The sequence below is a fragment of the Metopolophium dirhodum genome, chromosome 5 (assembly GCF_019925205.1).
Source record: "Metopolophium dirhodum isolate CAU chromosome 5, ASM1992520v1, whole genome shotgun sequence".
Lineage (NCBI taxonomy): Eukaryota > Metazoa > Arthropoda > Insecta > Hemiptera > Aphididae > Metopolophium > Metopolophium dirhodum.
The window spans coordinates 13,693,352-13,716,718 of record NC_083564.1 but is presented as its reverse complement, the minus strand read 5'-3'; the positions used below and the strand labels follow the sequence as shown (position 1 = coordinate 13,716,718).

At 30.4% G+C, this 23,367-nt stretch overlaps 3 protein-coding genes across 5 annotated transcripts; 1 reads left to right on the top strand and 2 right to left on the bottom strand.

The window, feature by feature from the left end:
- Positions 1-2,640: 2,640 nt before the first annotated feature.
- On the bottom strand, positions 2,641-11,615 carry LOC132945216 (centrosomal protein of 104 kDa). Of its 2 annotated transcripts, none has more exons than XM_061014892.1 (17): positions 11,167-11,615; positions 10,617-10,687; positions 9,482-9,646; positions 8,985-9,211; positions 8,755-8,923; positions 8,479-8,690; positions 7,646-7,890; positions 7,435-7,563; positions 7,207-7,333; positions 6,830-7,062; positions 6,495-6,632; positions 6,184-6,315; positions 5,889-6,102; positions 5,147-5,343; positions 4,265-4,407; positions 4,059-4,160; positions 2,641-3,190 (listed from the first exon to the last, which is right to left on the bottom strand). In XM_061014892.1, the coding sequence occupies exons 2-17, from the start codon at positions 10,657-10,659 to the stop codon at positions 3,054-3,056; spliced, it is 2,613 nt and encodes an 870-aa protein (XP_060870875.1). In that variant the 5' UTR covers positions 10,660-10,687; positions 11,167-11,615; the 3' UTR covers positions 2,641-3,053. The 2 variants fall into 2 exon arrangements, with proteins under 2 accessions (XP_060870875.1, XP_060870874.1); XM_061014891.1 differs by having other exon boundaries at positions 2,643-3,190; positions 11,250-11,615.
- Positions 11,616-13,803: 2,188 nt separating this feature from the next.
- Positions 13,804-18,499, top strand: LOC132944078 (intraflagellar transport protein 88 homolog). The gene is made up of 13 exons (XM_061013237.1): positions 13,804-14,192; positions 14,272-14,322; positions 14,405-14,586; positions 14,703-14,898; positions 15,085-15,302; positions 15,369-15,600; positions 15,678-16,022; positions 16,093-16,427; positions 16,539-16,650; positions 16,717-16,951; positions 17,022-17,279; positions 17,510-17,662; positions 18,364-18,499. Exons 1-13 carry the CDS (start codon positions 14,046-14,048, stop codon positions 18,480-18,482), a joined length of 2,583 nt encoding a protein of 860 aa, XP_060869220.1. The 5' UTR covers positions 13,804-14,045; the 3' UTR covers positions 18,483-18,499.
- On the bottom strand, positions 18,495-22,943 carry LOC132944080 (stAR-related lipid transfer protein 7, mitochondrial). 2 transcript variants are annotated; one of them, XM_061013239.1, is made up of 8 exons: positions 22,361-22,943; positions 21,376-21,752; positions 21,100-21,311; positions 20,912-21,007; positions 20,688-20,848; positions 19,809-19,991; positions 18,826-18,910; positions 18,495-18,756 (listed from the first exon to the last, which is right to left on the bottom strand). In XM_061013239.1, the coding sequence occupies exons 2-8, from the start codon at positions 21,726-21,728 to the stop codon at positions 18,584-18,586; spliced, it is 1,263 nt and encodes a 420-aa protein (XP_060869222.1). In that variant the 5' UTR covers positions 21,729-21,752; positions 22,361-22,943; the 3' UTR covers positions 18,495-18,583. The 2 variants fall into 2 exon arrangements, with proteins under 2 accessions (XP_060869222.1, XP_060869224.1); XM_061013241.1 differs by lacking the exon at positions 22,361-22,943 and adding an exon at positions 21,991-22,256.
- Between the last annotated feature and the right edge of the window lie 424 nt (positions 22,944-23,367).

The window sequence follows — 23,367 nt, the reverse complement described above, 5'->3', positions numbered from 1 at the left end:
TATTTATGGTACAAATTGGATTTTTTTATTTTATTTTTAATTATATTTCAACTAATCTAATAACTGTGTATATTTTATGTAATTGTTAATTATCTAAACTTAAGTGTTTCCATTGGTTACTAAATTGATGATAATTTATTGGCATAATGTGTTATTTATTTACAATTATTATAATTTATAATTATACTTAAGTATAAAATTATAAATGTATATTAATATGTTTCATTGGATACATATGAGGGGGGGGGGTCTGCAGCAAATGTTCCTATAAAGTTACAACAAAAACATATCGGGAACATAATATTTCAAACTATTAATCGATAGTACATACAAACATCCCGGGAATAGTTTTTAGAAAAATATTACTGTAGTGTTTCAAAAAAACCATTCAGGTAACATAAATCTGAATACAGTTACATAATGTTTTATATAATGTTTCAAACAACATGGCATAAGGCGTTTCTGGAATGTATTTGGAACTCGTATGGAAGTTCCAAAGGAATATTCCATAGTTCCTTGGGAATGGTTCTTTTACATAACTGTAACGGTTTTTTGCACAGTGGGTAAGGATTGAAAATTTAAAACAAGGTTCCACGTAAATAGGTAAATATTTAAATTACTTTATTCACAATAATATCATCAAATATACTTAGTAATATCATAGGCTGACTGACCGTTTTCGCTCAAAATCGTTTTTCGCATACAATGATATTATATTCAAATTTAACACCATCTATTACAGTGACCCACTTGTAACCTACTGTACAGCAGAACTTTTATTTCAGTTTTAATTTCATTATCTAAATATCTGTTTTTTAGTATTAATTGCTATCTCTAATCAATAATAAGGTATAATGATACCTAATAAACAAAATATGAGGAATTTAGAAATCATTTCAATATCAGAGTTATTTGCGTAGCAGTGGTGTAATTTGATCATGGTTCGAGGGGGAGGAGGAGATTGTAAATTTATATAAATAATTATAATATAACTATCCGAGTGGACTAAGGTGTCGGTTGCGACGCGCACCGACGCCGGTTCAAAACCTCGGCCGCCGGTGGAATTTTTCTTCGGAGAAGTCGCGGTGTCCGGAGAGAAGTGCCGCCATTCCCCACACGGGCATGGCAGATACCTACGGGTGCCCATTAAAAAATCTTTTAAGCTAACAAAACACACGTGTTTAACCTACGGTACCCTCCCCCACAGTTAAAAACCACCCAATGGCCTAAGTTGCTGCGGGTTAATTAAAAAAAAAAAAGAAAATATTACTTCCAATGTTCTTATTAAAATTATGTTCATAATATATGGCAATTATAATATAAATATTAAATGTAATATGCGGACAAAATAACAAGCTATACCTACATTTTTTGTTTTTTGCGCGCACCAGCTAGGTACAGGGGTCGGCAACCTGCGGCTCGCGGGCCACGTGCGTGCGTGCGGCTCTTCATTTTATACTCAAAAATTAACCATTTTATTATATAAAAATATTGAATATGTTTTGTGCGAAAATATTTGGATGTTTTTGTAGGAATGAATATTATTTCTTGTTTAAACTTTAAAGTAGTTTATTTTAAATCAAAAATCAAATATATATTATAAGCAAATATAATGTTATGTAGGTACTAAAATATTGAAACGAACATTTTTAGTGGCACTTTAAAAACTTGGAAAATTTATAAATTGTAACTTTTGGCTCTTCCGTCTCAAAAGGTTGCCGACCCCTGAGCTAGGACATGCTACTAGGGTCCTTAATCGTAATTCGTATATTCATAACACACTAATGCCCAGTATCAATTGACTCGTGATGTATAATGAACTACCCATATGACTATATTTACACTATAAATAATATAATATATAGACAAATGGTTTATGGTAATATCTATATGACTATATATCTACAATAGAAAATAATCAAGAACCAATAGTTATATATTTCCTGTACGCCTGCCTATATTTTTGGATATTTCTATTTTCTATGAATTATAATACATATTATCTTATATATTTCATAAAGCAACAAAATTATAAATAAATGGTTAGTATACCTACAATTAAATATTTAACTAATAAATCTGTAAAAAATTAATTTGAAGTTAACACATTAAATATGTTAAAAATGTAAATAATATAATTAAGTTTAAAACATGAACGTAGCACCCGTGTTCCCCTGCCAATGTTTTTTCATATTATATTAAACTCTAGTTAATTTTTTTTTATACGTTTTTTATACATTTATGATTAATTTTTATGAGCTATGTAAGGGTGTTCTCTGAATAATCATTCATTAGTTAACTTAATTAAAATTCTAGAAGTATTTGTGTGGCAACTTGAATCTTGGTAGGGACTAGGGAGTTAAACAGGGGTATTAGTGTATTACAATGTACCTTGTTGAGTTTTGACCCATTCGGACATTCTTGCCCACGCTTATGCCACTGTGGCCTAAGTACAGTTAATTTAAATTTAAATTCAACAGTTCAGAAAATTAAGCTGTATTGTCGACTAGCTAGATAAAATTAATTTTTATACAAATATAACATATTTCAATCTAAATACGTTTTTAATGTAATAATTTATGTTTAGGGATACTTATTTTTATTTTGCTTATGAGAAACTTGTGGAATAAAGACACAAGTGAATTATTGAATTTGATTTTTAATCATAATAAATATACAGTATGAAGAAAAAACATTGTATGACGCATAACACATTAAGCACAATATGTAACAAGTATCACACTGTATAAATGTATTAATAACATTGATAATTTAATAATTTTTTAAAATACAAAAATAAATTCGCTATAACATTCAGTTATGCAGTTTACTCAATAATAAAAACTAAATGCTTGAATAATAATCAGTCATTTTCTAAAAGTAATACTTATTAATATTATTATTATTATTGGCAAAGATTGTGAAGACGGTTAAATTTTAGGTTTTGGCAATAAAGTAATTGGACATTAATTTAATAAAAATGATATTATTATGTCTGCCCTAAAGCGACTCATAAATACGCACGTATTTATTTAAATGCGTTCGACTCTAATTTAGTGACGTTTAAGGTAATTTTTTCGTGGATGAATTTCACATGCTGACGGACCGACTAGATGTTTATACCAATCTTGATGATCACTTCCTATTTCTTCCAAACACAACGGACAAATATTGCCGACAGTATTTCTCTCTAAAATCAAATATTCATTAGTTCATATATTGCGTAGGTAACACATAATATTATAAGGTTCATCGTTCATGCAAAACTTGTTATGCATAAGTGCATAACTAAATTAGTTTAGATACCTAGTGATACGAGGTGTGGCAATTAAATAACTAGAATTTGTTTCTAGCCCCTCAAGTGTTAAGCTTGATACCATGAAAATGATCTTATTGTAAAGTTTATTAGCTCGGACACTAGCCTACCAAGTTTGATAGTGATCGGTGTTAAAATATGTTGTGCTGCGCGAATTTTGAAAGTTGGTGGTGTATAGTGTCGTGACGTCGGGAAGTGTGTGACGTGAAAAACGATCAACGAGTCGTCATTAGTTTTCTTGTGAAAGCCGTCAAAAACTGGCCGTAATCTCGCGAAAATTGAAACACGCGTTTGGTAATGACTGTTCGATACCAACACGTAGGTATGTACGAACTGCGAAGGCGCGTTTTGCGGCAGGGTGATAATCGGTGCGAGACGACGCTAAGTCAGATGCTTCTAAAATTGTGCTCACAAGGCAAAAGATTGATGCGTTTTAATGTGTTGGTGCATTCAGATCGATGTCTCACAATCTAAATGTTTTCAACTGATGTTTTAATGTGATTATGTAGACGAGAGGTGAAAATCACTATGTACATTGTACTGAATGGTAAACTATGTATAATTGGCAACTCACATGGTGAGGAGACTGCTTTGTAATATTTTATTTAATAAAGTTATTTATATATTATAAAAGAAGACATTAAGAAAACCAACCTATTTAAATATACATAAGAATAGTCAATATGAGGATAGGACACTCTAATAGGGTAGGTACTCTTAGGTAGGTATACGTTATACTGACTTGTACATGTAGGTCCTGAAATGTGGTGCTCTAGAAATTCAATCTCGATCACCTCTAAACACTTATCGCATACTGTATACTTGTCTTTGAAATCACATTCTTCTAAAAAAAGACAAATATCAAGACATTAAATATAGTTATCTAATAAATAAATGCGTTAAGATAAAAGTTAGAAGTTAGTAATAATTAGTAATAGTAATAGGTACTCATTAAGTGATGTCGAAGTGTCATGATTTCAATAACTTCGGAACAGTGTTCGCAGCGCATCAACAACGGACAATATTTCCAATAATGTATATTCAATTCTTCTTCGGAGAATATAGATTCATCTTTGCAAAATGTACAACGGCTGTAACAGAGATAAAAATATATTATTAAATATCTTTGTCATAATATTATACACGACTACAGACTAGGCAACTGTATAGTATAGGTATTCACATTGGCGCAACTAGAGGGGGCTTAGCGCCCCCCCCCCCACTCCTCACTAGGTTTTGCCCTCTCGCCTCACTAAGATTTAGTCCCCCACAAATATCCCTTATTGATTTAGATATAAGTCCCCTATGGGTTATTTTAAATAAATAGTTTTATTAGCCCCCTCAGAATTGTAACCCTAGTTGCGCCTATGGGTATTCATTAAATATATTATATATTACAATAATATTGTACATTGTCCGAAAAAAATATAATTAGAACAGCGTCTCACGAACATGCATAGGCCACCAATTCACATAAATGTGAAGTAGTAGGTAGCCGTATGACGTATATTTCCTTAAGCTGTATAGGTAATATTACGAAGTGACAATGGTTCCAATAATAGGGACACAAACTTTTTTTTTATTATTTCATCAGAATAATTATATAATTATTTCCAAGCCAAGCGCTACGGTTACTTTACAAGTAAATAAGTAAAATATATGTTCAAACAGGAACAGAAAAGAAAATATTTTGACCATCATAATATAATATTATAATCGATACATTATTATAATTTTGAGATATCTACTTGACTACCTATGCTATTGTCATTCGTAAATATTATATTTTTATATTTTTTTAGATTATTGCATAAATAATGTAATACTTACTTTAATTTCAACGCATTAATATTGTTTTGTCCATTTTCGTAAACATCTGCCACGCTAGCTGATGTGCTGGAACTTAATTTACTCTGGACTATAGTATTATGGGTACTTTCGTTATTGTGATAAGACGACGTATTCTCACTAGTCGACCGAACCAGTTTACACTGTATTTGACCAACTGTGTCTATTTCACCTAGTCTCTAAAAAAAACGTATAGGTACCTATATATTATAATTTATAGATACGAATTTAATTGTGGTGTTTTTATTCTGTTTTGTTATATATTTATTAATTATTTCCTTTTTACGGAAAATCCTATTTAGGACAGTAGGTATAATAACTAACAATAAAGCTCCAGAAATTTCAAGCTGGACAGGCTATAAATTGTACTATTCGTACTTTGTAGGTACTTGAGAATTGTATGAGTAGTATTCTCCTCAGTCCTATGCTGTCGGTTAATCAGAAGAAAAAAAAGGTACTTGAGAAATGGTAAACGGACCAAAGGTGGGACCAATTTTTTTTTATTTTTATAATTTTTGATCAAACCGTCAACCGAGTTTCACTGTTCATATTTTTTCAAATGTAGATATAGGATAATAACGGTATAATGTTGAATTGTTTATCATTCATTTTTCAATACACCGTTATGACGTTATATGTTATTGAAATATTTGAAATCTATAATTACCTACATTAATTGTTTGTCATACCTCTGAAATTAAACCTATACATATTTAGTACTCACTTCTTGGTCGATGCGTTCAAACTCTTGCATTAGCTGCCTGTACATGATGTTCCGCCTGGTGATCTCGTCGTCAGGTGGCAGTTGTTTTCGCACGAACCTAGGGTTAACCTTGTAAACGTGTACTAAAATCCGTTCGGCAGCTTTGCGTACGGCTTCAGTTGGATGATGAATGGCCGACATACCAAATTCGCATAAAATACGACAGGTCATCCCGCTAAAAAAATGTATGAATACAAATTAGCGAGATCAATAGTACAATATTATTAATTTATCCTATCATGAGCTTGTCGCAAACCTATTTTTGTCGGATGACACGCCTTGGCTGACGATCAGTTGTTCGACCATTTCTAAGCGGCTGAGTATCAGTCGGGGATGTATGTTGCCAGTAAGTAAACGCGTCAAATGAGTCGGTATGATATTTAATTTTCTAAAATAATTACATAAAGGGTAAATATATGTATATAATGCAAGTGTTATAGTAATTAATAGGTATATAAATCAAATGGGCATCAATAACTCAAATATGTTTTTATTTGGCGGCCCAAGTAACTAATAGATACGTTATAACAATGTAACCTATACAATAATACATCAATATCATCTCACCTTATATCGGGCACTTCAGCTACACTCAATATGGTGTGCGTCGCTATGGTGTTAATACGCGGCGTCGTGTCTCCTGCTTTCGCTAACAATTCAGGAAGTAGTGTTTCTAGACTTCGCGAAACTTCACCCGTCGAAACTCTACATATAAGTAGATACATAACGTATTTATAAAATGAACAATTTTACGATTTACAATAAATTATAATATATTATCGTTATAATATGTAAGGCACAGAACGTTGTTACGAATTGTATGCTTAGGTATAGGTATTAGGTACCTATAAATATATTAAACAGAGACGATTCGGCCGTGGTACATGATAATGAAAACTTACCTCCCGGGGATGAATTCTGAAAACAGGAACCTTATGATTTCCGCGGACAGATTGTAGACGGCAAACACTTTGTCCCTGAGCGTCCGGTGCAACAGTTGGACAGCCGCCCGGGTCATCTTGTTCGGCGAGTGTCGAACGTCTACTCCGTCGAACATAAAACTCTTCATCGAACTTTCCATCAGTTTCAACCCTTCAAATTTGTCCGAATATTGTTTCGAAAAAAAATGTTTCACCTGAAATCGTCAAATTTACCTTACATTACGCACATACGCGTCAGGTCAAAACATCAGATAATATCTTATACTAATTTCTAAATAATAGTTATAAACATATTACATAATATTGTATAGTTTAATATTATAAATTATTATTCGTACCATCGTAAGTCCAAACACGGCGATCGGAATAGAAGCCTGTTTTTTATCTCTGTCGCTTAACTTTGACGTTCCAACACCGCTTGTCGATGTCGACGTCGAAGAGTCAAGATTATTTTGCGTTTGACAACTGGAAAATAAAAACCACGTACATATATGAACAATTAACTAATCTTGTAAATTAAACGTGTGGTTATACATGTAATTGGTGTATACACAGAAAACACGTACAATCGTTGGGCTGGAATAGCTTGTTCGTCATACGCATCGTAGCTGCTCTTGCTAGATTTTGGACGGATTGGTTTAGGTCTTTTTAACGATATTGCTTTCGTGACGATGGTATGCTGTAGCTTTGGCGATCTAAAAAAAATAAAACCATCAACTTTTGTACGAGTTATTTTTTTTCCCCATATGTATTTATTGAGTTCACTGTTTCTCGCACCTTTCCCTAGAATTATTTTCAGGATAGTGAAGTGGCGATACTGGACTATGGTAAATGTCTGGCTCATCAGCCACTTCGGTTTCGATTTTTTCAGGTACCTGGATTTCTTGTTGACAGGGCTTGACCGAAACTTGTTTTGGTGAATCAATCGGAGACACTGAAGCCACGTACTTAATTGCATCGTCAACGGATCCTGGAGTCTTGTCGACGAGATCTTCGGGTTCCTCGTCATTCATTTCTGAAGGCTATTAAAAACGCAGAGTTCAAGGTTGACGGTGTAGTATCATTTTTTATTCAAAATATAATATTTTCAGTTTGCTCTTATAATTCAACAATAATTGGATTTGTTAGGTAAGTAGGTAAATAATATTATGTATTATTTTGTATATATATATATATCTATATATATAGCCAAGTTTATGTACGATAGTTAGCCACTATATTATGTGGCTATTACAACACGAGAAAAAAGGTAAAATATTGCACCGGCCTCCGTTTGACATTTCATTGTTTCAATTGAAAGTATAGGTATATCGATTAGTATATAATAATATAGGTTCCTATACTATACATATAATATATGTATATTATTGTATTATTAAGAATATAATATATACGCTTATGTTTGATTAATTATTTTCTAATCGATTAATATTGATTACCTATAATTTATAAATAAGGTTTTTATTCCTATATAGTGGCATACGATACTATATGTTAAATTAATATATATTTCAATAGGGTAGTATAGTCATTTTATTTTAGTCGGTTAGTTTATGTGAGGGTAATTTAATATTAGTTGCAATAATTGTATAGCACCCTACTTGACTCACCCCATTTTTTTCCAAAAGGTCATCTACCCGATTTTCAATCATCACCTGTGCACGATACTCTTCCATTTGGGTTTTTTTCTTTTTTGCTTTACCGTAGTCTTCGTTTTGTATGGCCTGGGTTTTTGACAGTTCTAATTTTCCTAGCTTTTCTCCAGCAGACCTTAACTCCGTCATCGCTCCTTTTAATTTTCTCGCATACTCAAATCGTTCATCTGTGCAAAAGGCCATATTTTAATTATTTTAATTCATAACATACGTTTTAAAAATAAAATTTACCTCGAACTGCTATAATCTTTCTGTTTTCTAGCAATCGAATGATTTGTGCAATGTGTTTGTCCACGTACATCTCGAAAGCCAAGTCGTCACATATTGAACTGTGATGGGCGATGCCTCCTTGATCTGTATGTTGTTTGTCACCAGTCACTTGTATACCTATCAAGCTCACCTACATTAAAAAAATATATATATAATATATTTAAAATTAAATATTAGTATAAAAGACAAACTTGATTAAAACGATTTAAGGAATTTTTATGGTTTTCGTACAAAACCAACTTGACATAACTAGTCGCACTAGCCAACGGTAGTGTAATAGTCTTAAGTTCTCTGCTCTTCACTGAACCGCCATCATTATCATTAAGTGTAATGTAACCTAAGTATTCGTAATTTTGAGTTGATAAGTTATCTGTTTCCACGTATTCTTCTGGTCCGATCCATATTTCAATTTTATTGGCTTTAAACAATAAGAATGATGGTAAATAATTTATATATATATATACATAACATGTCTGTATAGAATATTAGTATAGGTTGGTATGTACAATAAATTTAAATCTTGCGTATTACATTTAAATAATTGTTTGAATAAATCATTAGTAAATATTAAATACTAAATCCAATCTCGGTGTTACGCAGTTACTGCCATATTTTCAAAACGGTTTGGTTTATTTGTGATTATTACCATATTAATATCGAATTAATTACATATTCATTTTATACTTACGAATTAAATACTGGTGGGAAAGTATCTGGATTTGCTGGATCACGGTGGTTTCGTAAAGTTTAAGTATTAATTGCTGTGGATATTCGCAATTTTTGGAAGACCTCCACCCCTTAACGGTCGGACCATGGTTGTTGAGTTCAGAGCTTTGGTAAATTACATCTTCGCCTAATTGTACATTTTAAATATTAATAACTATTAAGTGAGTCTGAAAGTTGCTATTAAATATTAGTTTAGTATTGAATATTTTCTGTATAGTTGTTACACCTATATCATTGTAAATTGTATTAAATTATATAGATGCCACCTATCAATTAATAGTATATATTTCAAATTTAAACTACCTACTTATTTGAATAAGGTATACCGTAATCGTATAGGTAGTAGGTACACCACTCAATGTACTATTGTAATGTACCTACATAACATATTAATAGTGGACAGGTATAGATAATATGTTTTAATACGTTAAACATTTAATGTCATTGCTGATTCGTATAAACTTAATACCTAAGTACCTACATTTAAACACAGTTATTATAGTTTTTGATAAGAGCCAAGAGCGTCTCTCCGTTTAAGTTGTTCACAAAATAAACTAATTATTGTCTATTGTTGTATCTTGTGTAGATCCATACTAATTACAAAATTGGAAATATTATATACTATTATTGTATTAATTAAAATATAACTGGAACTTATACTAGGTATAGTGTTTTTCCATAGCAGTATAGAAATATTCAGCATTCGAAGTGGGGGGGCGGGGATACGGAGGGATGGCATCTCTCTACTATTTTGTTAGATGAAGAATAGAAGAATGTTAAGATGATATCAGGAAATCTGAATTGTAAGGCATCCCTCCACTTATCTTGAGCCATTTCGATCACTGGCAATACTATTGCAGGTTCATCTAAACTACATACATACATTATACAATAACAATAGTACCTGAGTGTATGTAAGACACGTTTCTAAGTTGTAATAATAACACTAACACAGCATTAGAACATTAAACTTTTAAATTCGTCAACATAATATAGGTATTATATAAATAAATATAATCATCGATTACCGTGTCAAAATGCAAAAGTAGATTAATACTTAATAACTTCTATAATATTAGTTAGGCAACATAACTTACTTGTCTTGTAAACAACAACAAACTCCACTTTTCCGGCTGCCATTGTTTACGTTGGATTGAACGTGGTTAAACTGGAAAATATGTTAATTTAAATGATTTATAATGTTGCTTAAAATAATTGGTTGCAATGTTGTACATTTTACTCAACAAAGTATTTAATTAATCTTACATATTTATTAGAAGAGAAAAATCTTTACAAGATAATATTTAGCTACCTAGGTACTTTTAATCTCAACAGTTTTTTTTCATCAACATTTTTTAATCAATTTCATGAATACTTATTTTTTTTTTAAATTGACTGTTGGAATTCTTTGAAAAAATATTACATCCAATATTCTAGTTTGAAAATTTAGTTTAGCTACTATTATCTATATACATTTTTTTACTGTATAGTGAATGTATTTTCTGAGTCAATGTTTTTTTTTATTTTATTATATTATTGATGGTAAATATAGTTGGTTATTTATTATATTTATTCAATTAAATACACGAAAAGAAGTACTACATTAAAAAATAATACATTATGTGTTTAAAAAATAGTAAAACTCACAGTGATAAATGTACTGTGTAACTAGTACAAGACGTGTACAGGTATCCGATAGTAATTCATTACTAATAGGCGTTTCGTTTTACCTGCACGAATGAGCGATATTCACTGTCGTTGTCGGTGCCGAATTTTCTTCTGACGTATTTGAACCGTTCCGACCGTTCGGAACTATTAAACATTACGTCGACGGAGTTTTTTTTTTAATTCGTTTCCTTTTAATTTATCGTTTTTTTTTCTCTCTTTCTCACCCACTATACCGCATACGACGCATGCACACACACATATTATTATTATTATTATTATTATTATGCCGATTGCCGACGATTAGGGATAAAAAAAATCAATCGATCGAAATCCGCTGCAGCCGTGGTGGTCGTCGCCGTCGTCGGCGGACGTCTGCACGCGACCTTATAACAATATGAAGTTTTCGAACTTTAACGGCGGGTGGGCGGGCGGGCGGGCGGTCGGGGATCTGACGCCGCCGTATCGTGATATTTTGTATGGCGCGCGTCTCCGTCACCCCATAGAGTAATACAACAATATTGTATAGAATACGTAAACGCGACTTTTGTCTTTCCGCGTTTCGATCGCGCGCGCTCCGGACGGAACGCTCGTGCGCAAGCGCACACCGCACGCGCGTATACACCTACAGACGATTCGAAAGCCGCGCGCAATCAATATAATGACCGCGCCGACCAGCACGCGCGCGCCGCTTCCCAGAGATCTGCGGCCGGGTACCGCTAAACGCGACGTATACAGAGTGTATCAAAAATCACCATATCACCCTGACTCCTGAGCAACGAGCGTGTCCGGTCTGTGAGACCGCGACGCGCATCGATACATTCAAGTGTGGTTTTCAACAGCAAATTTCAATATCTATATTGTGAAAATTCTGATTTAACGGCATGCCAACATTTCTTATGGATTGGGTCACAGGGGTCGGCAACCTTTTGAGACGGAACTGCCAAAAGTTACAATATACAAAATTTCTCAGTTTTTAAAGGGCCACTAAAAATTTTTGTTTCAATATGTTATAGTATTTGCCTATATATATTTGAATTTCGACTTAAGATAAATTACTTAAAACACAAAATAATATTTATTCATATAAAAACGTACAAATATTTTTAGCACAAAACATATTCAATATTTTTTTATATAGGTACGTCATAAAATAATACATTTTTGGAACTGCAGAGCCGCGGGTTCCCGACCTCTGGATTAGGATGAGTTAGTGTGGTACTGCAGTCGCAAAGACTGCATTTAGATTTTGCATTGATTGGTTTGTCACGGAGATAATTGTGGTGATGTGGCCTTGCGGGACACTTGGGACAAGCTGTATATCGTATATAATAATAATAATATTATTCGCGCACCAGTGTGCCCGTGTGCGTGGGCCGGGAAGTCAGAGATTGACAGTGATCGCAGCTGCGATCTTTCTGAAAATCTGAATATCTTATTATTATTATTCCTTAGCCTACAATATAGGCTATAGCCCCTGTACAATATTCAATTTTCCATGGTCCGAGAAGTACTTTTTGTTATTAAAAATCGAAGACAGAATATTATACTTAATATAAAGTTGTATAATACTGTACATAATTACTAATTAGTGGTATTATGGAGCGACAATTAGTGAAATAGGTATATAAAAATCAAAACGATATAACAGCTTAAGTAAATAAAAGTGGGGTTTTTATGGTAATAATGATATAATGTATTTTATAGATGATATTATAAACCTATCAAAAAGTTTATTTATAGGAAGGTAATTTCAACTATATATTATATTATTATATTATAATTTTAATATTGCCATAGACCTACTCATAATATACAGATACGTTTTATCTTTCAACAACGATAATAATATATGTATTTTAGTTTTCAATTGAACAATTTCCAATTTACATACAATAATATAAATATCATTAAATAGTACACACATTTTAAATATTATACTAATAAAGACAAATAAAATCATAATATTATATATTTTAGGCATATAGCTGTATATAGGTTTAACTAAACAAGATGTTTTAATTATTGTTCACGAGTAATCCACGCAGTAATTGCATTTGAAACAGTATAATTGAAATTAATCAAATTCGTTACCTATTATATTTTACTTTAGCTATAATTGTTTATTCCACCTTTTTTTGTTTTGCTATTCTGTGAATTGTGGCCCAGAAGGTAATGATGTGTACTTTGGTAGTCTATCTACGACGCCGTATGATAATAATAATAATAATTTTTTCGGTAAGAAGGTACACGAAAAATATAAAATTTATTGTTCATGAACAATTTTATTTGGTAATGACGAATATATAGAGAAGTTGAAACAAAGATAAACAATTGAATTGTCTTCTAAGTTCTAACAAATATTATATTGTGATAAAAATATATAATAAACTAATAATTGTTGTCTGTTGACTCGTCGTTGTGATCAAATAGAAAGACAATACATTAAAACATTTAAGTCTCATATAAATATGTACCTACTAAATAGCCGATTAAAAATATGAATTCTAGGAATTGAAAAACTCAGTAGTATAGGTAATTACTAATCATAGTCTGAATATTTTGTACAAGTTTTGATTTAAAAAAATGATGGATATATTATATAAAATTAAACAATTCAATTGATAAATATAAACTAAAGCCTAAAATATATAATTATTATTTATTAGTAGTTTCATTAGGCATACAAGTAATCTATGTAAAAATATTTACCCTAACATTTGAGTAAAGTAGTTACTGTTATTAAGTAAGCCGTTACTATGGGGATACCATTGGTATACACAAATGAAAAATTATAGCCGGATGTATTTTTGTTTAACTAATAATATTGCATCTATTGATAAATTTTGAGTAACTTCAAAATGGAATCATCACATCTCAAAAATAAGTTTAATGCTTATGACAGTGACATGTACTCCCAATACGATTACCATTTAGATGGGGCAAAAGAAGATCCGGAAGAAATTCTTAGACAAGCATTACGGTCATCTTACAGCAGAAGGGCATCAGTTAATACAATAATTCACATTAAACTGTTTAAACATAGGTACTTAAAAAAAAATAACTATATTTATGTTTTTATAATAGATGTCCGCCAAAGCTCCGACGGGTCTTCCACTACCATTTGCTACAACACCAGTAAGTATATTTTGAGGTTTATCGTGTGGAATATAATACAATATTGAATTATTAAATATTAACGATATTGTCATTTTCAAAGCAAATAAAAGACCCACAAGCATTGGTTTTAAGACCAGAAAGCTCTAGAAGTGGTTCAGAATCATCAAATAGACCCGCGACAGCTGTCAGAGGAGCTGGTTACACATCACATTCATCTACTTATGACGTTTTAAGTCAGCCTTCAAGAAATATGATCATGTCAGAACCAAACAAAGAAGAAAGGTATCTAAACTATAGATTAAATTAGTGTGCACTATGCTCCTTACCTTAAATCTATATTATACAATAATAATGATTGCAAACATTAAATATAATTTAAATTAAATAAATGATTTTAGAATGGAAGATAAAATTAAAAAACTTGAAAAGCGCATACACGATTTAGTCAATGATGCCTGTATGGCTGAAGCTAGAGGAGACTTTCAGCTAGGATTGGAGAAGTCAAAAGATGCTTCAAATAAGGAAAGAAGTTTAATTAGAATGCAAGAACAAGCTGGACTGAACGATTCTCACAATATTGATTTAACTTTTTTGGTACATTCAATGACTTTTTTTATTCAATTCAATGTATTTAGTTTGTTCATAACTTAAATGTTTTTTTTTTCAATGTTTAAACTATCTATCTATTCTGCATAGTAATATTGTTATTAACAATTTCAAAGAATAAAATTACCTACCTACTTATGATCACAAAATGTATTTACTATATCAACCGTTTAGGTGTTATTTACATTAGGTAATCAGTATGCAGCAAATGAAATGTATACAGAAGCCTTAAATACATACCAAGTAATCTCTAAGAATCGATTGTTTCAAAATGGTGCACGAATGAGAGTGAATGTTGCAAATATTTATGAAAAAATTGGGCAGCCCGAAAAAGCAATTAAAATGTATCGAATGGCTCTTGATCAAGTTCCAAACACCAATAAAAGTTTCAAGTAAATAAAATATATTTTATATTAAATAAACTCTGTAATTACTAATTACAGTTGATTTGATTTTAGGCGAGCTATCACGCATAATATTGGTGTAATATTTTTGAAACTAGGAAAATACGAAGATGCTTGTTCAAATTTTGAGTATATTATGCATGAGAAACCTACATTTAAAGCAGGAATGCATGCCTTGGTATGCTATTATATGTCGGGCAATAAAGATAAATCAAAACAACTATTCAAACAAATGTTAGAAATATCATTAGACATAGATTTTGAAGACAAGTATGCTGCAAATTCTGTATGAAATAAATATTTCTTAATTATTAATTGAATTCGTAAAGTATTATTATAAATACATTTTCAATAAATTTTTAGGACGAAATTGAAGCCACACTCTTAGCAGAAGCCATAAAATCTGATTCACTAACAAAATATGAAAAACAAATTAAATCAAATTTTGAAAAAACCATTCTTAACGCAGCACACCTAATATCTTCAATTATTGAAGATACATTCACTGAAGGATACAGTTGGTGCTTGGACACTATTAAAATGTCACGTTATTCGTACTTAGCTGGCCACTTAGAGATAAACAAAGCCGTTGGATTTCTTTATCAAAATAACATAGCATCAGCGATTGATACTCTCAAAGCGTTTGACAACAAGGACAGTAAAGTAGCGAGTGCAGCTGCTACAAACTTGTCGTTCATACATTTTTTAGTATGTCTATTACCAAACGTCCAAACATGACATAAGTCCAATAACTGACAAATGTGTATGAAATTTATAGAAAGGTGATTTAGAACAAGCAGAAAGAACTTCAATAGCTGCCTGTGAAACAGATTCATTTAATAGTCTAGCGTGTGTCAATCAAGGAAACTGTTTCTTTGTTAAACAAGACTACTACAAAGCAAAAGAACTATACACACTTGCGCTAGAGAAAGATATGATGTGCTCAGAAGCAATGTATAACTTGGGTTTAACTAATAAACAACTTGGGCATTTGGATGATGCAATGGATTGTTTTCAAAAGCTTCATGTCATTATTAGTAATCATCCGGAAGTAATCTATCAAATCGCATTGTTAAATGAAATGATTGGGGATCTGGAACAGGCCATAGAGTGGTACCTATGCACAAATATAAATTAAAATTATTTACACACAAATTTATAAATTTAGTTTGAACAATAACAAATACTAAAATATTATTATAAATCAAATTATTTTACATTAAGGTATTTACAACTGTTAAGTATAGTTCCTGACGATGTCGGTGTTTTACAAAAATTAGGTGATATTTATGAAAACATTAATGACAAGCAACAAGCATACCATTATTATTATGAGGTTTAAATAATTATTTTTGTAAATTGTAATTGCTTTTGTAAATGTTGTTATTAAATCTAATTTTAGTCGTACCGTCATTATCCTTCAAACTTAGAAGTGCTAGATTGGTTAGGAGCATACTTTGTTGAAATGAAAGTACCGGAAAAAGCAGTAGACTACTTTGAACAAGCATCTCTCATGCAGCCAGCTGAACCAAAATGGTATATGTTAATAGGATCGTGTTATAGAAGAGCAGGACATTTTCAATTGGCTTTACAAACGTATAAAGATGTGTTAAATAGATTTCCAGACAATACAGAGTGTATGCCAACACTGACTTTAACTAATAAGAATATAAGATTAAATATTTAACAGTGAATTTAATTACTTAGGTCTCAAGTTATTGATTAGAATATGTACGGATTTGGGACTGAAAGAAGCTTCGGAATATAGTGATTTGTTGAGGAAAGCTGAGAAAGCTAAAGATATTAGAGAGCGTATAAGTACAGCACGTACTGGGTACCGTAAGACGATGGAAACAAGGGGTGGAACAGGTATGGTTACGACTTCTAATACAAATAACTATGTTCAAAAACCAACAGCTTCAGGAGAAACAAATATTTATGTACACGACAGCGCTAAAGATTCAGGTATGACATTTTGTTTACTATACATCTAGTTTTTACTACGAAAATTACTAATTTTACAAGAAGTAAAATGTAAATTTTATAAGAAAATATTAAGGATGTATAAGTAAAAAAATGTATGTTTTTGTAATGTAACTTTTTAATTTATAATTTTTTATTTTTAAATATTTAAAGGTCAAACTCAATAATACTTATTATTTATTCTATTTTAAATTTTAAATTATATTATTAAGGTATGGTGAGTGATTCTTCTCAACGACCACGGACATCTAGAGGAGGAACAGCTTTGATTACTACATCAATGCCTTTAACAAGTGCCTATTCACGACAAAACATTTCTGATGAAATGAATATATATGTTCACCCAGAAGCAAAATTACCAAATGGTATTTAACATCTTATATTGTATAGTCTGGTGTGGTCCAGTGATGCCTAACCTTTTGTTTTGCCGGGCCACAATTTTGAAATGTTGCATTTGTGGCTTGTGCAGGCCATCATCAGAAAAATATATAAAATAAAAACAAAATTTAAATATTTTGGAAATTATGTAAATTTATATTTTTTTTAAGCTTAAAAATTGCTTAATGAACGGGCTGGGCATCACTATTTTAGTCAGTGCTGTAGCTTGAGGTTAGAAACATGGACAATCACCAACCCATAATACTTATCATTTTTTAAATCATTTGCTTAAATATTATTGTTATTTTAAACGATTCAAAAATAAATAAAATTATGTACAGTAAAATCTCCTTATAGCAGACCCACTATAAGGAGGAATATAACAGTTCCATATAACCAATAACCCGTATATTTTAGTCTCCCTATATCGAGAACTCCTTTATAACGGAAAAATATAAAGAGATTTTGCTGTATTTGTATATATAAGTTATGATACCTAAATAAATATGTATAGTAACATTATAATCGAAGACACTGAGTTAAGGAGTACAATATTTTCATAACATGCCTATGGGTATACACAGGCGCAATATGTTTATAAAAAATAAAATGAAGCTAGCTAGAGCACTGGCTGTTAATATATACTAATTTTATAGATTAAATATAAATAATTGCTATTTTCGTCTAGAAATGTATAGTGATCCATTGGGACCCTTACAGAGACCACACACATCCACAACAAGACCAATTACATCATTAGAAAAAGAATTTGCAGATGAACAAGTTCAAGACCTTTTACCGGAATAATTATGTATATAATAACAGTAGTTATTATTTTATTTACAGTTTAGCACAAATAACATTTTTTTTAATTGACTATTTAATAACTAACTTATATTCAATGTCATTTAAAATAAAAAGTATCCAAAAATCCAAGAAATCCAAGATGTTTGTGTCTGTGGTTGATCTAGTTTGGCTTCTATATTAGTTTTTTCTGGTTTTAAAATATTATTCTCTTCAAAGCGACGTTTTGTTAATTCTAATGCAGCTAATCTTTGATCGTTTAAAAATGAAGGTAACCCTAATAAAATAAAATAAATTGTATTAATATTTCACGACTTAAAATAATTAAAATAAAATAATAATATACCTTTACATTGATACCATGATGTGAGATAATTTGAAACCGTAACTCCAGGGTCATCAAAGTAAGTGATTGAAAACTCAACTCCTGGCTGTAACATAATAGACAATATATTTAAAATTATGAAATTTAATAGAGCATTAAATTTAAAGGGCCTACATTAGTCAACATTGATCACCAACGTTATAGACGTTGTTTCAATATAAGTAAATTTGTCTAGTTTAATGGCGATAAGATTAATTTATTAACTGTGTTGTTTCATTTAAGTTTATATTAATGTGAAGTATACTATTTGAAGGTGGATAAAAGATGGATAAGGACACCAAATAAATGTGAATGTACTATATCTTATTGGTATTATAAAAAGGTTTATAATGACTTGACAATTATAATTTATATTTAATATTGTGTAATCTTAAAAAATTGTTAATTATTTTGTAATAAACATGTATAAAATGTTCAATTTTTATAGCTATGGGTTGAAAACTTAATACAAGTTTTTTCATAACAGTTTATACTGGAACTAACAATTCTATAAGATATATATATATAAACACAGTTCTTTTTTTTATAGATATTTTAAGTTCAAATTTGGATGAAAAAGTTATTTTAACAAAAAGTAACAATATTAGTTATTTTGTTGTAATTTTGAAACCCAACATTACTTGGTATCTTTGTAACTAACATTTTGTTGGGTTGCTTTATGCACCCAATGACATTTTCAAATGCAGTTTATTTAACAAGAATAAATTCAACATTTCAACCTACTAATAGTAAAATGAATTACTTTAATAGCAATAATATCGTAAAATGTACTTAATGATATAGGCTGACGCCGTCTTCGCTAAAAATTAATTTTTGTATACAATGATTGTATACCATTGAATTAAAATTGAACACATCCATACAATCATCTACACGACACCTAAAGTACAGCACAGCAGTACCCACTATCCCACCTTTTATTTTCTTTAACCGTACATCCTTACCTTATCAAAATCTTTATGTGGTTTAATGACAATATATGACCAGTAATCTTTTACTCTCCACTTATTATTCTGTTCAGGATAATCAGGGTGTTCAATGCTTTCACAAACAATTAACATTAATTTTTCATCTTCATCAATTTTGTAGCGTCGTTTAAACACATAATCACGATTTTGAAACCATTTCTATAAGCCATTGAAATAATGTTTGTATTAATATAAAAAAGAATTAAAAAAATAAATAAAAATGATTCAAAACAAAAACTGAGGCTACAAATTATGGATAAATTAATTTAATCAAAAAACTATGGAAAGAACAATTTAAAAATTAAAATAAACCTCCTTATTTTAATATCAAAAATATTGTCTGAATATGTTAAATACATAAATAAACTAGTAATTACTGCATTTTTTAATATTATGCTTTGTAACGTTTAACACTGTATACAATAAGTATATAATAGGAATTTACCTCAAGATTGAGAAATATCTTAAATCTTAATACATTTGTAAATGTGTAAATGTATACAAAATTGGAAATATTACCATTATTACAAGTGAAATGAAAAAATATAATTATAGATAAATAAAGATGATGTTTATACTTTTTTGTATACTATTAAATACTATTCATATCTAAATTCTCAAATAGTTAAGAAATATTGGATTTTTTAAAAATTTTGGAGAAAAATATAAAAATAATAATAATATAACAAACCTTTAAAAAATAATTTAAATTCTAATTTGTATTTTTGTCTTTGTAATAACTTCAAAAACTTCAAGGAAATTTTGATTTTCCTTCTGATATAGGAATTTGTGTATTCTAATAAATTTACACATATAAAAATTTCTATAGTAAAACTTTTGGCAAATAATAATTACCGGCCAACGAAATTCCCAATAAATGAGATCACTATGTGTAAGAGGCTCTGAATCAAAAATATCCAAATCTACAGACATATTATCCCATTCTTTTCGATATTGAAGGTCTAACTGCACTTGCATGAAGTCTAATGCTGTTATATCATTAAATAATCCATGCACTAAAAAAATTTTAAAACAGTAATTTTTAATTTTGTTTTTTTTAAAAATATTTTACGAGTTACCTTTGTAAATATATAAATTTTGACCTGGGTAATCAACATTAGGTTTTCTCCAAGCATTGTAATAAGAACCACTCGTAAAAGGTTCCCATCCTTCCTCTGCAAAAATAAATGTAATCAAACTACAAAAACATTTACAATATTAACTAAAATGGAAATTTATATTTAATGGTGGTATATTATATAATTACCACTCATGTTTCTACATCTAGGACAATCACAACTGTTATATGAACATTCAATTTGATTTTTATTATTTTCTGTCTTAGACATAGAACAATTTAATTCATTAATATTAGAAACCGGTTTTTGAGAAATATTAATATTTTGCTCATTTTGAATAATATTATTTGAGGTGGATTGTTTATTTAATTTTTTAACAATTCCAAATTCTTGACGCAGCCTACAAATAAAAATACATATTCAATTAAATAAAAATTAAATCTAAAATTACAAAACCAATATACCTGATAAGCTCATCAACACATATTCTTTCTTTATACCAATCAAATGTAAAAGCCATAGCCACACACATAATCAAGTTTTTTCTGTGTTTAGCCAACTGTTGCTTAAACTTATTGACTGCAGTAATCATTTTTTTACAAGCAATCATTACTTTTCTAGTTCTTGCAATATGAACGCCTAAGTCTTGTTTTTTAAAAAAATTTCTGGTGCGTTTCTTTAAAATAGATAATAGTAATGAATCATTTGATAATGATTTTTTGCACCGCCTTGAGAATGTCCGGCATACTGTTTGTGCCCGACAACTTGATGATGCCATTAGTAAATTTGGTTTCCAAACAGAGCCTCTAATTGACATACTGATCGACTCACTGTGATGTTACTAAAAAAAACAAAAAGTTACAACAAATTATTGAATCTTAAAATTGAATCAAAATTAAAAATAATATAATATTCTATGAATACCTATCTTTTTTTACATACAAAGGAGACCTATTTGGGAAGATGCCAAAATATTTTAACTGTTTAAAGAAAACAAACAATTTATATGAACACTTCTAATATATAATTTTAATAAGAACGCTTCTTAGATTCAATCTGTTATGAAAATAAATACTTACACAATTATATAGGTAGATAAATCTAAATTACTTAAAGAGCTAATACGAAATATATTAACTAAAAATTCATGGAGTCATTGAAGTTATTAAAATCACTGAACAATTGTAACTATAATATCACTAACCATTTTCTATACAGGAGAACTCATTTTAAAATTGTAATTTATATTTAGTACACCTAAGTACTAAACGTAATAGTTTTTATAAAATAATAATTATTAAAAAAAATCACCAATTTATTTGTTTGATAAAATTTATTTTTCAAAGCAATAATTTATCATCTGTTAATTAATTATGCCAGAGAGGACCAACATTTTTAATTGTTTCTTATTGGAATAGGTACAATGTACAACATAAGCAAATAACTTACAAAAGCTGATTAATTAGAAAGGTGCGATTTCTGTGCGTTACGATATAACAACATTGAGTAACATATTGCCGTTACTGTGTCAAAGTTGTTCTCAGTTTTTCTCTGCGTCACATGTATTAATATTATAACCTCCGTTGGTCCAGATACAAATTGATTATCGACTAAATGTTGCGAAATACTTAAATGAAAGCACGGCGCATGCCGATAATAATCCAATTAATTCTCACGATTGATTGACATTGACTTATGTCTGATTCACAAAACATCATGGGCGTATTATTAGATTCACATAACACGTAAGTCGTATTTAGATTATAGATTAAACATTTAGACACATTAATTATATTATATTGGGTATAAAATATAAATATAAATGAGAGTTTTTGACTCAAGTCCAAAATACAAGGTTATCTTCTATCTTCATCTAAATAGGTAGTTGAAACATGTGAAAAGTCAGTGTTTATAAAAAGGGAAAACAATTTCAATTTGTTCATTGGCACTAATGCACTATAGGCAATAGGTCTATAGAACAATATGATGAAAGTGATGAAACCACGATTTATACCACGGACTAAGATATAATGGACTGGAAAGTGGAAACTATAATGTGGGCGGGTGACGGGGGATAGCCCGCAAAAAGTTCCTCGGTTATCATCAACACTCATAATTGAATGTTTTCAGCGCTACCAGTGGTTTTATTTAACGTCACATTTTGTATCTCAGTCCGTGTTTTATACAGATGGCGCTGTAAAGTGTAAACTCTCAATTATAATTTCGACCCCCGGCATTTGCCTCTTGTACATACTTTCGAGGCCTCTGATAAGCTGCTCGTTCCCAGTCCATTATATCTTATAGCGTTTTCCACCATACCGCACTGTTGCACCTAGGTTGCACTGATATATGTCACTGATAATCGTCCTGAGTGATATAATATATTCTTATATTATCTATGGTGCACTGACAGTGCCAGCGCATGCGCAGTAACGCGGATGCCAACCGTATTCACT

Excerpts from the sequence above, each read along its gene's own strand:
- LOC132945216 (XM_061014892.1), bottom strand. The coding sequence starts at position 10,659 with ATGGCAGCCGGAAAAGTGGAGTTTGTTGTTGTTTACAAGACAA. Across the intron at positions 8,924-8,984 it reads CCTTAAATCGTTTTAATCAA|GTGAGCTTGATAGGTATACA; the intron begins GTTTGTCTTTTA and ends TTTTTAATGTAG. Across the intron at positions 7,334-7,434 it reads GCTATTCCAGCCCAACGATT|TTGTCAAACGCAAAATAATC; the intron begins GTACGTGTTTTC and ends TTTATTTTCCAG.
- LOC132944078 (XM_061013237.1), top strand. The coding sequence starts at position 14,046 with ATGGAATCATCACATCTCAAAAATAAGTTTAATGCTTATGACAGTGAC. Across the intron at positions 14,193-14,271 it reads CTTACAGCAGAAGGGCATCA|ATGTCCGCCAAAGCTCCGAC; the intron begins GTTAATACAATA and ends TTTTTATAATAG. Across the intron at positions 16,952-17,021 it reads ATTTCCAGACAATACAGAGT|GTCTCAAGTTATTGATTAGA; the intron begins GTATGCCAACAC and ends TTAATTACTTAG.
- LOC132944080 (XM_061013239.1), bottom strand. The coding sequence starts at position 21,728 with ATGTCAATTAGAGGCTCTGTTTGGAAACCAAATTTACTAATGGCATCA. Across the intron at positions 19,992-20,687 it reads ATTGGGAATTTCGTTGGCCG|AAATGGTTTCAAAATCGTGA; the intron begins GTAATTATTATT and ends AATGGCTTATAG. Across the intron at positions 18,757-18,825 it reads ATCATGGTATCAATGTAAAG|GGTTACCTTCATTTTTAAAC; the intron begins GTATATTATTAT and ends TTATTTTATTAG.